This window comes from Mixophyes fleayi, unplaced genomic scaffold, assembly GCF_038048845.1.
Source record: "Mixophyes fleayi isolate aMixFle1 unplaced genomic scaffold, aMixFle1.hap1 Scaffold_122, whole genome shotgun sequence".
NCBI lineage: Eukaryota > Metazoa > Chordata > Amphibia > Anura > Limnodynastidae > Mixophyes > Mixophyes fleayi.
Window position 1 is genome coordinate 124015 of NW_027445920.1, and position 16333 is coordinate 140347.

Consider the following 16333-nt stretch of genomic DNA (forward strand, 5'->3'; position numbering starts at 1 on the left):
TTCTGGTTGTAGCACTGCAGTTTGATTGTGCCTGGTGGTTTAATGTATACAAAAAAGGAGCCAGCATGACTCTATAATTAATATATGATAGCAGTATTTAATGTATACTTTATGTAATATAGAACATGACAATTTAGTAGAAGGATACCGGTGCTGTTTAAGATGATTTGATGGCTACATTTTAAGTGCATGTTTCATATTAGAATGTCTTGCTAATGCCAGCTTTGCAATTGTTTTTCAAGAAGAAGAATTAAGATTTATGTATTTATTATTTATACAGTGAAACAGATGAGAGCTGTAAGAGGCACTTGGGTAGGGTGCTATCTATTTGGGAAGAAAGGGCTGTGTATGAAAATGAAATCCTGGAGCCTTTGAAGACTGCATTGTGTAAGTAATAGTTATACATTAATATGTATGCCTTGACTTTTTAGTCTGTCATAGTCACAAGGAACATTTTCCTGAACATTTTGGTAATTTTCACAGGGTTTTGTATACTAGCAAAAAATTAGTAGAAAGAGTATTTATGAAGCAAGGAAAACATTGGGGCAATCAATCAATTAATTAAACAATAAAGTTGAACAGGACACTGCTATAGAATGTTCAGGGTGGTTAGATGCGTTACAAAGACTGGAAATTATTATAGACAATTAGGAGCAATTACAACCAGATTCAGAGTAAGCATTATGCACCTCTGTAAGCAGACCTCTATTTCATTTGTTAATAAATTTAAGTAATGGTCATGTATTCTCTTCTCCAATAAATAGTGTGAAATCATTCCTTTGAATCCTTTTTACATTAATGAACAACTCAGCTGTGCTACCTTTACTTAAACAGGTGAATAAATTATTTCCTTAGTTCTATTTCTTCATTGCTGCAAGATTACATTGACAAAATAGAGGCCTTTTCTATACACTATTGCACAACATTCAATGAAAGCGGATACAAAGAATTATTAGCCAGTAAGCAAGGCACAGTGAAAAAGATGCATAGCATAAATGGCAGATCTGACATTATACTCGCATCTAAATCAAGAGCAGAATCTGTGCAGCAGTCTTCCAACCTTTGTCGGGGCAACCTTCTGTATTTCCTATGCAGATGCAACCAACTATCTTCAATTGACATACCAATGTTAGGAGTATCAGATGTAGTAGCAGCAGTATCGATCGAACGGAGCTCAGAAATAAGAGACCACACAGAGTCTGGTGTCCAAACTGAACTGCTTTACTCAAGGAAATAGCTAATATTTTTATAAACAATAATCACATCACAACAATCACATCAATGGAAAGGTTTGGTAACATAGTAACATAGTAACATAGTTGATGAGGTTGAAAAAAGACACCAGTCCATCAAGTTCAACCTATTTTGGATCTCCTGCGATCCTGCACTTATATTTGAAATTAATCCAGAGTAGGCAACCGCCCATCTGTTTCAATTTTGAAAATCCCCCCAGACTCCATTTTGCAATCCAATTTTTACCCTATATCCACTACTATCCTTTATTTTAAATTAACGGTCATATCCCTGGATACACCTTTCCGCTAAAAATTTGTCTAAACCTTTCTTAAACATATCTATTGAATCTGCCATCACAACCTTCCTTGGCAATGAATTCCATATCTTGACTTCCCTTACTGTAAAGAACCCCTTCCTTTGCTGGTTGTGAAATTTCCTCTCCTCTAACCTTAGGGGATGACCACGTGTCCTGTGTATGGTCCTTGGGGTAAAAAGTTCCCATGAAAGCTCTCTGTATTGACTCCTAATGTATTTGTACATAGTAATCATATCTCCCCTTAGACGCCTCTTTTCTAAAGTAAACATGCCTAAACTGGCTAACCTTTCCTCATAACTTAATGACTCCATACCCTTTATCAATTTTGTCGCCCTTCTCTGAACCCTTTCTAGTTCCTAACATAATGGAAAGTTTCTATAACATAAAATTAGATGTAAAACAAGGTAGCGGTCAAGCTTAGTAATCTAAAAAATGCTAAATGTCATCAAGTACCTTATTGATTCTCTAATTAGAGGTCCTTGAGGCTGGCATTACTTCTTGATTCTGCAAAGTTTCACATTAGCAGGCACTCAGGTAATTTCTATTGTGGTTAGCTTCTTGATTTCAGACAAACATTAACACAAAATATCTGATTAAATAGATTTAAAGAGATACAACTTACTTACAAACAGATATAAGCATTATTATTGCAAAAATGCTAAGACTCTAATTAATAAGATATCCTTAGCAACATTTTCCTTGCTCCAAGTGACCCTAGACACCCACAGTCCCTTCTCTTTATCATATTAATTAGGGCTTTTTCTTCCCTTCCTAACAGGAATCAAGCGAAAAGGCTAGGACAATGTTGTTGGTGACTACTTTTTGCAATGACACAGGGCTTGAGTCTCCATATATCTTGTAAATGTTATCCTCTGTTCTCCTTCCAGCTCCGAATCGTCCCCATGCCTCATATATATTAGCTTGTGTTCTCCTTCTGGGTCGTTCCCATCTCCTTAACATCCTCATGTTGCTTATTTTAACACAGGTGGTTACACAGCAGACCTCTAGTTTAAAAAGTATGCATCAAATCAGTAGAATACCCACTGCCTTGGCTAGAAAATAAAGAATCGCAGCTATCCAACCACCCAGGCCATTGCCTTTGCTGAAAAAGGGGAATGAGAACACACTCGACAATCTGATTGATTTGTCATCATGCTGATTGACTCATGCATGTATAAAAATAAGTTTTCTGGTTACCACCTGATGCATCTCTCCTCAGGAGGCGTTCCACAATACTCGCAGATACATTTGAGTATGGGAGGCAGGTGTTTACAATCCCTATTTTCTATTTGTCTTCTACCCCTACGGGTGTTCCTAAGTGTTAATGGCAGGGCTAAAGACAATGTTAGATTTTTGCAACAATTTCCCATGCATTGTTCTCTCATGTCTATTTTGAGGGGACACATGTATAACCAACATATCTCTACTCTTCTGAGTTTTACATATCTCTCTGAGTACAGCTGTATTGGCCCATTTCCCTGTTCACCTGTATAACTTATGCATATCACTGAAATGCAAAAAAGGATATAACATCTAATTTTCCTTCCGGAGGTTCAATCGTTATTCGGGTCTTCTTGCGATGGAATGCTTGTATCCAGGTGTCTCTTCCCAGATCCTTGACTGATGTGGGGGCCATTAACACAACTTGACACGGCCCCTTATATCTGGGTTCGGGGGCTCCCCTTACATGCCTCTTGAGATACACCCAGTCTCCAATCTTCAGTTGGTGAGAGTTGATCAGGGAACCTGCATCAGGAAGAGAGGAGAAAACTTGTGCATGCAAATTAGTAAATTATTTAGTGAGACACAACATATACCCTGTTAAGTCCCCATGTTTATGCTGTAACTCTTGGGGAAAATAACAACCTGTTTTCGGCACTGACCCAAACAATATTTCATAGGGGCTCCGCTTCAGTTTCTTTAGTGGTTCTAACAGCAAACAAGGCTATAGGAAAACATTCAACCCATGTTTTCCCTGTTTCTCTCATTGCCTTCTGAATTTTCAGTTTCAATGTACCATTTAACCTCTCCACTCTCCCACTGGCCTGCGGCTTGTAAGGAGTATGGAAGGCCTGTGTGATCTTTAAATCTGACTTTATATTTTTCATGACTTCTCCTGTAAAACGAGCTCCTCTGTCTGACTCAATTACTTCAGGAACTCCATATCTGCAAACTACTTCTGCCATCACCTTTTTTGCAGTGTTTTTTTGCTTTTTCTTTGCTGACTGCCCAAGCTTCCGGCCACCTACTGAATAAATCTGTGCACACTGGAACATATTCATATGTGCCACACTTTGGTAACTGAATATAGTCAATCTGTAGTCTTTGGAAGGGGTAGGCGGATCTTGGATTATTGCCGGTTGGTGTTTTTACCCTTTGTCCTGGATTGTTCTCTGCACAGATCCAACACTGTTTTACAAATGCCTCTGCTGCTGTACAATTGCCTGGTGTTATCCAATGTTGGAGTATTTGTGCTGCTGTCTGACCCTTTCCTTTATGGTCCAGACCATGTGCTTTTTGTATCATGGGAGCATATAAGGCTCGTGGCAGGCAAACAAGGTTTCCCTTGATCCAGAGTCCTGTGCAGGACTCCTTAGCTCCACGTTTTTCCCAGCTGGCATGTTCCAGTGGTCCTGCTTGTTTCTGCATCTTTGCACAAGAAGAAGTCACGACAAAAGACCTGGCAGAGGATGCTATGTTTAAGATATAATACGATTGCACAATGGGATTTAGTGCTGCTTCTTTGGCCATTTTGTCTGCAAACGCATTTCCTTTTCCTTCTTGCGTCTGTACTTTGGTGTGGGCAGCAACCTTTATGATGCCTGCTTTGATTGGTAGTTCCAGTGCTCTTGTCAGTCTTTCTATTAAGGCAGCTTTCTGAATAGTCTTGCCTGTTGCTGTCCTGAAGTCCCTTCTTTTCCAGATGTTAGCATAGTCCAGGGCTGTTACCCATGCATAACTTGAGTCAGTATATATATTCACTGTTTCACCCTCTGCAATTTCCAGTGCTCTTAATACTGCCATTAACTTCGCAGCTTATGCTGAAGTAACCGGGGGAAGTGGTTTTGCTTCAATTACGTCACGTAGCGTAACGATTGCATATCCTGCTTTGCGGATCCCATCAGCATAGTAGCTAGAGCCATCCGTGAAAAGAGAAAAAATTTGGCTTGTTTATCGGTTGATCAGTCAATTGCGTAGGATACGCCATTTCCAGATCCATCAGCACTCAGATATGTCCACTGTTCGCTTTGTTCCCAGTCCTCCAGCTCTGGTCTATCTGGTCTTCCTTCTCTTGAACCGCAAAGTTCATAAAATAAAGGTAGGAGTGTTGCTGGATTTAGAACTGGGCACCGTTTTATGGTGACGTTTGAAGAGCTAAGAAGCGCTACTTCATATTTTGCCAATCTGTCGCTGGAGATATGTCTTGTAGTTGCTTGATGCAGTATCTCCATGACTGCATGTGGAACTTGAACTGTGAGTGAATGATCTAAAACAATATCTGCACATTTGTCTTTTAATATGGCGGCTGCTGCAACTGACTTGATGCAGTTTGGTAATGCCAGTGCAATGAGGTCAAGCATTGTTGAATAGTTGGCTAAAGGACTTTGTCTCCTTCCGTGTTCTTCTGTAAGGACTCCCAAAGCATGCCCTTTATGTTCATGGCAAAATGGTGCAAATGGTTTGTAATTGGACCAATGCACGTATTGTGTTGCTGTTAACATGCGAGGGTTAGCTTCCCCTACATCATTAGCTGGTATAAATGTGGGGTTTTCATATTGATGTGTTTTTACTGGTGCTATTATAGCAGGGTATGTACTCAATTCGGAAATATCAGATAAAATGCCTTTTTTGGTTGGGGGAGTTTGCAACTCCTTTCTACCTGGTGGATTATAATCCTGAATTTTTCTTATTAATCTTTCATATCTCTGTATCGAGCTATTCCTGGTTCATATGATTCCAACACTAATTTTTCACAAGCCTCCTCATTCTCATTCACCAATTTCTGACAATCCCAACAATACCAACATCCTCGTGTTACACATTTATAACAATATGTACAACCTCTGGGGGAAAATTGCCTCCCGGTTCCTCGTATGATCTGGGCTTTATTTGGGATGTGGGCTTAAGGTACATAGTCCGCATTGGTGACTGAGTTATCATGTGCTTATTGTCGCTTCTATCTCCTGGGTGTTCTGTCATAGCCTGCAATGCCTCATGGGCTACTCTGTATGGACCAGTTGCTACTGTCACTTGTGCCCCTACCGGAGGCTCATGTGTGTCCCTGTCCTGTACTACATTCTGGTTGTGATTTTGGATTTCCTTCTCATCCTCATACGGAGGAGGTGCATTTTGTATGAGGTGGGGCCACTGTACCATAACCCCTTTTTTCATCATCATCTAAGTCCCTTTTTAAAAACTTTATCCATACCCTTTATTGCATGTTTACCCTCTTTTTCCTTTACTATTTCCATGGGGGTGTGCATATTCCCCTTACTATTAGAAGCTCCCATTCCACTGACTCCGTATGTGGATAAGGGGTTTCAACTGTATTGCTTCAAATACCTTAATAGTCTTTTACTGAAATCCTTCTGTAAATATCATAGAGGGCAACATACAATGGAGATCTAAATTAGGGCAAAATGGACTCTCTTCCTTTACCCCTGACCGTGAGGTCCTAACTACTTCAGAATATGCCTGTCCTGAGTTCACTTTACAGGTACCGTGAAACCCAGTAACACAAACTGTCTGCCAACTTCCTTCTCCTCTAGGCTTATGTTTTATCCCTTTTGTGAGACCTAGATTTATTAGATGATGAATCAACAAAACAACCTTAATACAATCAGGAATAAATTATGTGCAATTCCATATGATAACACTTGTAGACTGTTCACAACCGCAATTTTCCCTGAAGGGGGGGACAAATTCTAGACATTAATACCTTTTCAGAAAATTACAGATCATACAGTTTGAATAAGGACACTTATTCCCTTTTTCTTTCGATTTTATCTCATAGATCTCATCGCTTGAGACCATCTACTATCTCTTTTATAATGATCTTCCGGATATCCCTTGATTATTATTTCACTTTCTGGACCTTTTGGTAGTTTCTTTATGCTGTATAAACACAGGGCCCTGTGATCTTTGGGAAAATAAATATGGGGCCACTCAAGAATCAGATCTGACCAATCCATTCACATTTGATCCTTTACATTTTCTGGATTTAGGTGGCAACCTAATGTGGCATAAAATTCTGATCCGTTTGCTATGTAACCAAATTGTGTATTTTTACTTATTCTTATTACAGCCTCTAATTTTGGTCCTTTAAATATCCAAAATTTTCTCAATACTATGCAGCAAGTACAATACTTACAAATCCCTCTATGTGGACACTCTATGGCCACATACTGTCAAATAACTTAACAAGTACAGTAATTAAGAAAAGTCTTAATACAGGTATAATTATTGAGAAAATCTTTTTGTAATCAATTGGTACTATCCCATTATTATTATTTATTTTGCAATACAATAAACTTTTTATCATAGTAATTAGACTGAAACTAACTGAAACTGAAAACAAAAACATTCACAATTTAATTTCAAAGCATGACTTATCAATTGGGTCCGTGGAACCTCGACGGATCAATTTGGAAGATGTAATTCCATGAAACACAAGTACTGAATACATAGTAATCGAAAGTGTAAATCACAATGCAATTGATTACTCACCGTACAGATTGGTATAGTCAGTCGTTGTGGATCGTTATGGAAGGTCCAGTACTCCTGGCAGTTTATGTGAGGTCCCAGATTTTGGCACCAAAAATGTCAGGGCAACCTTCTGTATTTGCTATACAGATGCAACCAACTACCTTCAATTGAGAAGCCAATGTTAAAGTATCAGATGTAGTAGCAGCAGCATCGATCAATCGAAGCTCAGAAATAAGAAACCACACAGATTCTGGTGTCCAAACTGAACTGCTTTACTGTTATGGCCACCAATGCGGCATAAACTTGTAGAACTATGCGGTAGAGGTCTTCATCTATAGCAGCCACCTTTCCCGTAGAGACTAGATGCGCTCACAGGTACTTGGATGCCCCCAGGACTTGCACTCAGTGTAGTACAAGCTTATGTCCACACGGTCAGAGATCTGTGGAGTGGCCAAGCACAGGTGGAGATGACAGGTGCTAGCTGGATAAGGGTCACAGGCAAATGTTCAGAATCCGAGTACAGGCATAAGATCAGGGTCACAGGCAAATATTCAGAAACCAGGTGCAGGCAAAAGATCAAGGTCACAGGCAAATGTTCAGAATCCAGGTGCAGGCAAAAGATCCAGGTCACAGGCAAATATTCATAATTCAGGTGCAGGAAAAAGATCAATGTCACAGGCAAATGTTCAGAATCCAGGTGCAGGCAAAAGATCCAGGTCACAGGCAAATATTCAGAATCCAGGAACAGGCAGAGGTCATACACGAGGGAACAATCAGAGGTTTACCACCAACAGGGCTCAGAAGCAGGCAGCAGTACTGTGAACAGAACACTATAACCGGCAGTAAGGCTCAGACCTCGCTGCCTTAAATAGTACTAAGTGCCAATCAGGACAGAGGGGGACAGGGCTGACAATCAGCCTCAGGAGGCTGCTAATTAATTAGTAGCTAGAACTGGCATAGGTAATAACATAAACCAGGAAGCATGTATAAAAATATAAATGAACCAGTTTAAATCATATGAGAGCTCCCCGCAGGAGTTGGAAGATGTCCCTACACCCTCCTACATCTATGCCACAAGGATAATCCCAAAGAATAATAACAGAGCATAGAAACTAGAGCACGCGCCCGGCTGCTAGATCACGCCAGGATGCGGCGTACCGCCGCAGTTCGTGACATTTACTCAAGGAAATAGCTAAGATTTTTATAAACCATAATCACGTCACAACTATCACGTCAATGGAAAATTTTGGTAACATAATGGAAAGTTTCTATAACATAGAATTAGATCTAAAACAAGGTAGCGGTCAAGCTTAGTAATCTAAAAAATGCTAAATGTCATCAAGTTCCTTATTGATTCTCCAATTAGAGGTCCTTGAGGCTGGCATTACTTCTTGATTCTGCAAAGTTTCACATTAGCAGGCGCTCAGGTAATTTCCTTTGTGGTTAGCTTCTTGATTTCAGACAAACATTAACACAAAATATCTAATTAAATAGATTTAAGGAGATACAACTTACTTACAAACAGATATAAGCATTATTATTGCAAAAATGCTAAGACTCTAATTAATAAGATAACCTTAGCAACATTTTTCTTACTACAAAGTGACGCTAGACCCCCACACCATCACCCTCCAAAGACCTGTTTTCTACCTTTAACCCTATGAGCTTTAAAGGTGTTTGCAACAAGTAATTTATTGGTGGTAGTCTGTACCATAGGATTTCAGCTGTTTGATTAAATTGTAACGGTCACAATACTTACAAATAGTATTGACCTGTGTAGTTTAGCTTCTGCAGTTGTAATAATCTATGAATATCCAAGGATGAAGGCATCCAAAGCATAGCTACCACTGACTGCGAATTGAGCGACTCTCAAGCATATCTAATCAGTAGACACTTGTGTTTTCTAGCTATGCATTGGGCTCTTTGGATGACATACATTGCTAGGGAAGCTGATCAGTTGTTCTATTATTAGCTATTGAGGCTGAATTGTAGGTATTGGGATCTCCCATCAAAGTACTAGTGTGGGAGAACATGGTGAGGATGCAGACTAAAAACATATGTGGAGACCTCACTCCCTTTCTTTTACAAAATAACATACTTTCTAGGAAACGTTTTGTGTGTTCATGTACAACTATTTAATGTACTTGTATTTTCCAGTTTCCTCGTAAAATAAAGACTTAAAAAAAAAGATGTGGAAAACTCCTTTAACATATCTGATTATTTGTATTAAATGTAATTATTTAAACTGAGCATTTATGAACAGGTTAATACACAGCCTAGAGTAATCCTGAAAGATGATGCTGCTGTGTGGATTTCTTGGAACGCCAGTATCTTCAGATACCCAACACATACAAGGTTCTTATAGTATGTAAATATATCATTTCATTCAGTTTGAATGAATGTTATATAGATTTTTCATTCCAATTATAGAAATGTTGCTTATTTTATGCCTAGAATTCACATTACATGTCTATATTTTTTACAATTATTATATAGATGACTATTCCTCCAATGTTATTAATATTAATTAATTTTCACAAGATTGATATTATATACACAAAAGAAGCCAATGCTTTTGGCTGGAGTAGTAAGTCAGTTACATGTGGAAGTTGTAGTTTTGTATTATTCTGCCAGAGGGAGCATAGCTGAGCAATTTTCTTGCACAATCCCACAAAACTACTTAGACACAAGCCTGTCATTCCCCTTTCTATTGTGCATATAACTACATTAGTGAATAAAGTTCCCTTATTTAATAAACTTACCAAATACACTTTATTGTCTCCCATATCTTATCAGTTTGGACCTCACATGCTCCTATAAAAATGTATCAGCTTAAGGTTTTTGAGATTCCTGTACAAAAGAGGTAAAGAGGTAACATTTTGACTTCTCATAGTATGCATTTTGAAGAAAAATAAGCAGCAATTGTATGGTTACTAGTGCTGGAATCAGTGTTGGACTGGGGTATAAAGGGCCCACCGGGGAAACCACATAATAACATGTAGCGCTGCAAAATGGGTGTTGGGGGACCTGGTGCAATTAAGACAGGGGGTTATCATTTTAGACAAATTTTAGACAAATACACAGGCAAAACTGTCTGCACTACTGTTAGTTGTACACAGTTCTGCCATCACAAGCAATACAGTGTGAAGCAGGACATACCTCCCAACTGTCCTTCTAGTCGGACCAAATCCTGACTAAGCAAGACAGTCACCCAAATTTGGGACTGCCCCACCAGATTCAGGACAGTTGACAGTCAGTCCTGCTCTCTCCTGCCTGTCTTGTCACTTTCACCACTTGTGGCTGGTTTCTTTAGATCAGCTGCAGCTTGTCTGGATCTTTGGAGGCCCTATTGGAAAAAAAAATGGCCAGATGAAATTTAGAAAACTCTAACCATCCCCGGCACTAAATCAATAGCGCCCACATTTAATAATTAGGCCTCCCTCTAGCCACAACATTAAAATATTAGTACTCACATTTGATAAAAAGATCTATTTCCCTCCAACCAACCCTAACATTTAATTAATAGTATTCCCATTTAATAAATAAATAATAATACCCTCCCTCTAAACTTCCCCAGTAATAAATTAATAATATTTATGTTTAATATAACTATTTCCCATGACCATCCTCCTCAATCTCAGCCCCACATTCAGTAATAGACAGAAACCACCCCAGTATTAAATTAAATATCCCATCACCCCATCTTAATTTAATAGGCCCCACCAATAAATTGAATTGCCCCACTATCACCCCACAAATAAAATAGCATCCATTAAATAATTAGCCCCCACACCTAAACTCCACCATTAAATTAATAGACTACCTTCCACCCATGTACTATTAAGACAGCCCCCCATTCCCTCACACATTATAGCCCCCCTACTTATAGTTTAGCATAGGCACCCCACCTATAATTTAGTGTAGGCAGTCCTCCACCCCCTCTCTCCATCCCTATAGCTTAGTATAGGCAGGCCCCCCCTTTCTGCATCCCTATAGCTTAGAATAGGCAGGGCCCCCCTCTCTGCATCCCTATAGCTTACAATAGGCACGTTATTTTAGGTCAATTTAAACTAAATTGGTCAAATTGTTACAAAAAATTGTCATGTTTGTTGTAGACCTAAAGCTAGATTCTTAAATAGCTGAGTTTTTTGAGAATACATATTGGTCTCATGTAAATTCTGAATGATGTGGCTGATCAGTGTGTACAGCATTAAAACCACCAGCCTAATATTGTGTAGGTCCCTCTCGTGCCGCAAAAAATTCTCTGACTCTTCGAGGCATGGACTACGCAAGACCTCTGAAGGTGTCTTGTGGTATCTGGCACCAAGATGTTAGCTGCAGATCCTTTTAAGTCCTGTAATTTGCAAGGTAGGACCTCCATGGCTCAAACTTGTTTTTCCAGCACATCCCATAGATGTACGATCATATTGAGATTTAGGAAATTTGGAGGCCAAGTCAACACCTTAAACTTTTTGGCATATTCATCAAACCATTCCTGAACACTTTTTGCAGTGTGGGAGGGCACATTATCCTGCTGAAAGAGGCCAGGTAATACAGGTGCCATGAAGAGGTGTACTTGGTCAGCAACAATGTATAGGTAGGTGGTATGTGTCAATGTAACATCCACATGTGTTCCCAGCAGAACATTGTCCAGAGCATTACACTGCCTCCGCCACCTTGTCTTCTTCCCATAGTGCATCCTGGTGCCATCTCTTCCCCAGGTAAACGATGCACACACGCCTGGCCATCCACATGATGTAAAAAAGAAACGTGATTCTTTAGACCAGGCATTTTTAATGTATGTATAATATTCTGAAATAATATAGCAATTCCAATAAAGTCTATTCAATAGGGTTAATTCAACTCCACTGATCATTGAAATATGGTTCTTAAAAATACATATGATTCAAAATGCAAAAAATGTTAATATCAGCAGTTAATAAGCCATACTATATTGAAAATGAGGTAATCAAATTGTCTTATATGCAATAGATTAAATAACAATAATTGTAAGTCTGGACACCTTCCATGAATTGCAAATGTTTGGTCTTCTCATTTAGATCTACAACACAGGGTTTTTGTTCTGTTATTGATTTATTTTATTTTTTTGAGTGACGTGTTTTAAATGCCTGTCCTTCCCATTCTCTCTTTCTCTTCCCATTTACACTGGAGAGATATCGGTTGTTTAATTAACATATTGGTTAAGAGTAAACTGGTGAATACTGCATATTATTATTATTATTATTATTATGGTTTATTCGTAAGGCAGCACAGTGCTTAAAGCTAGGTACACACTGAAGAATTGTTCAGACCAACGATCAAACGATTATACCTACAACTGAAGGTCCGATCAGTCTGACGATTCATGCATACACACTGACACGATTTACCTTCAGAACTGTGCTCTTCATCTGGTCCTTGGTCTGATCCTCTAGTCTGGAGAATGACAGCACAACATTCATTCATTCATTCACTATTGTCACATTTTCACACTGATTAAAACTGCCTTGTTATAGCTATCCACATGTCCTAACAAATTTCGTAAGCTTCTGTGACTCTGAAACAAAATATTCTGTCTCAGAACGAACAAATGAATTATTCTTTCTACAGCACTCTCTACATTTATTCACTCTGACATTCAGTGCTAACATCGGCTGAAAAGAGCCCAACTCTGTAAACTCTATTGAGATCGTCAGCATGAGTGCATACACACTACATTATTGTTAGGTCATTGATCGGAAAAAATTGAACAGTATGACCAACCAAATGAGGCGATAATCGTCTATTTGGGCAGACTTTCGACCATCGTGTCACTTCACACACTGACCCGACTTTCAAACGAGCGGTCGTATGTCGGCTGGTTGAGCAGATCATTGGACAAAAACCCTGTAGTGTGTACCCGGCTTTACTTTAAAGATTAAGCTTTATTGAGGTCTCCTGCTTTAGAGATCCTCTGGGCATTTTCTTTTTTTTCATTTGGGGGAATACAAGGCATCCAGGTGAAAATAGTTCATATATATTTTGCTAGTTCAGGTCGTTAAATAGGTTTTTAGACAAACTTAAACCTCACTATCATGCTTTGCGAATTAAATCCATTAAACCAATAGAATGTTTGATGTACGGAGACCTAGAGGAAAACACCTACTTCACAAAGAAATTCCCTTTAATTATTCCTGCTTTTACTTATTCACTAGGTAGACTATATGTTTGTAGATGCTCATCTTATTCTTAAAGTAGAATTCATATGAGATTTTTAGATAGTGTGGTCGGACAGTGCAGATGTTGAATTGGCCCTATTACTTTCTGGTGAAGAAATTTTGACTGCATATTAACTTCATAACACTGTGTGGGCAGTTCACAAAACAGTGAATTGTTTCCTTTTTGATCTAAATTAAATATTGACAGAGAAAAGAAAAAAGGGTCTAGAATTGCAGAGGTAGCTGCATGGATCACATTTTTGGAGTGAGTTAATACCTCCACACAGTCACAAAGCAAATTCATGGTAAATACTGCTGCTTGGCATGACTTTAACCTATAATACCACTTTCATACTGCCACCCCGGCAATATCCCGGGTTGTTAACCCGGGATATTGCCGGGGCACAGGGCAGTATAGATAAGAAGATTCCCGGGTCGGGCGGGTTCATACTGCACCTGCCCGACCCGGGTTTTAGAAAAAAAAAAGTGTAAAAAAATGTTTTAATTAAGTAAACATTTGTTATGTATTTTTTTTAAACTTATTTTCAGCCAGCGGTGTCTCCGGTGCGTTGCCGGCTGTCAGGGGGACCTCTGGGTTCTAAAATGACGTCATTTCTAGTCCATTAGAAATGACATCATTTTAGTACCCAGAGGTCCCCCGACAGCCGGCAACGCACCGGAGACACCGCTGGCTGAAAATAAGTTAAGTAAACATTTGTTATGTATTTTTTATCAATTAAAATCATTTTTTTTAACTTTGCCATTTTTTTGTTTTTTACAGTATGAATGGTGAGACCCGGGAATTACCCGGGTTGCACTATTCATACTGCAGGCGAGCGGGGTCCAACCCGGGAATTGCCCCTCGCAAAATCCCGGGTCTAAGTCCCGGGATTTTAGACCTGGGATTTTGTGGTTGGACTATTCATACTGCACCAAGACCCGGGTTTTTCAGCGTGCCTCTGCAAAAACCCGGGTTTTTGGTGCAGTATGAATGGGGTACAACTGACCTGGGTAGCTGAGAAGGCCTGTAGATTTACTGGCTACAAATTCTATAATAACAATAGAGCAGACAGACTATGTTGGCCAGAAAACCTCTCTAAATATATTCTATCTATTAAAGCATAGATATATACGTTCTAGTCTGAAACCCTTGCTATAATGTATTTTCAGATTTTGAAAAGTTTTATGTTCATCTTTATGATGGTTCCGCAGATAACAAACTACTTATTTCTACTCAGAGGATGAATCAATTTCTAGCCAGAGCTGTACTCCAAGTTGTGGATACCAGAACTCACTTGCTTGAACGCTCCAGTTACAACTAAGGAGATGGAGGAAGCTATCAAGCTTCAGAAGGCATCTAAGGCCCCTGGTACGGATGGATTTACTGCCCAATATTACAAGGTATTTAGTTCACTCATAGCTTCTGAATAGGCAATTCTATTTAATAAAATTAGGGAATAATGAGATCCCTCCTGGTATGCAATTTACCAATGTGGTAGTTATTCCAAAATCTGATATATTGCAGTGCTCTAATTATGGGCCAATATCTCTAATAAATTCTTTACAATGATACTAGCACTCCCCAGGCTAATCCATCCGGACCAGACTTGTTTTTGTCCCAAAATCAACTAACAATATAAAAAGGGATCCTAATTTTCTAGTATATGCTAGGAATTTCCGTCACCCTGTCGGTTAATGCAGAGAAGTCATATGACAGGGTCACCTGTCACCTGTAGGTATATGAGATTGACCCTATGCAGTTTTGGTTTTCATGGAGCTTTTGTGAATGCAGTGAGAGGTCTATGCGTTAAACTTAAACTTAAAACTAAAGTTTGTGACATGGAGTATACTTCTGAACAACTTCCTCCTCCCTTTGCTGTTTGAGCTTTGTATAAAGTTTTTAGCTGCTTTAGTGAATAAACGCCTGGATGTCAAGGGCATAGAGATAGGAGGAGAAAGGTATATACACTTCCCAATATATGGAATATAACACAAATACAAAATTGCATGTGCATGTATAAGGCAATAAATAAATAGATGATTATACAATAGTATGCCCCTACACCACATCTGAAAGACCACTGGCTGTACTGCTACACCCTGAGACACATACCATTAGAATATCCTGCACTGAGCTTCTGTGTGGAGCCTGCTGAGAGACTTCTACTATACAAGGGGATGAGACTGCAGACCAGTCACTTACAGATAAGCCTTTTTAAAGCATATATATTGTGAGTTTGTACTCTTAATGCTATATTTGAATAAAATGTTCATGTGAAAAATACTACACCATATGGCTTTTTATATATTTCCTTTTATGATGAGCGGATAAGTTTGGTGTCGCGGTTGTTTTAGAACATACATTTTATTCATCGTTAAGGAGAATTGGTTGCAGATCATACTCCGGGAATTCTAAGGAGCTACTATACAGATAAGCGGTTTGATTTTATATATCTGGTACGCACACCACTTCTATTTATTCTGCACGATCAACTTTTGAATATATTTATCCTGTACTACAGTGATCTATAGCCATCTGTGGTGCAGATACAGACACCGTCCTGTTCTAACTACTCTGGACTATTTCTGTGTACATTTGTGCTTATATGTTTATATACATTATATACACCTGAAGGCGCCGCCCTTTACCATTTATATCCTAATATATATATATATATATATATATATATATACATATATATATACGCACACAGTGGTTGAAGTGGAAATTTAGAGGTGGCGGTATGAATTTTGAAACTTTTACATTCTTCTTCTCTTGTCTTTTTCCCTCTCTATCACACATAGCGCATGTCATGCATTATGTGACACTCGTGCATTTTGCAATATATTCTCAGAGTACTGTATACTCCAAAACCCC

At 38.9% G+C, this 16333-nt stretch overlaps 1 protein-coding gene across 1 annotated transcript in view; it reads left to right on the plus strand.

Annotated features, from left to right (window-relative positions):
* RPRD1A (regulation of nuclear pre-mRNA domain containing 1A) overlaps positions 1 to 16333 on the plus strand; it is a 136617-nt gene that overhangs the window by 68915 nt on the left and 51369 nt on the right. The window contains exon 3 of the mRNA XM_075193991.1: positions 281 to 387. Within this exon, the coding sequence (XP_075050092.1) occupies positions 281 to 387 (107 nt within the window). The remainder of the gene's footprint in view (positions 1 to 280; positions 388 to 16333) is intronic.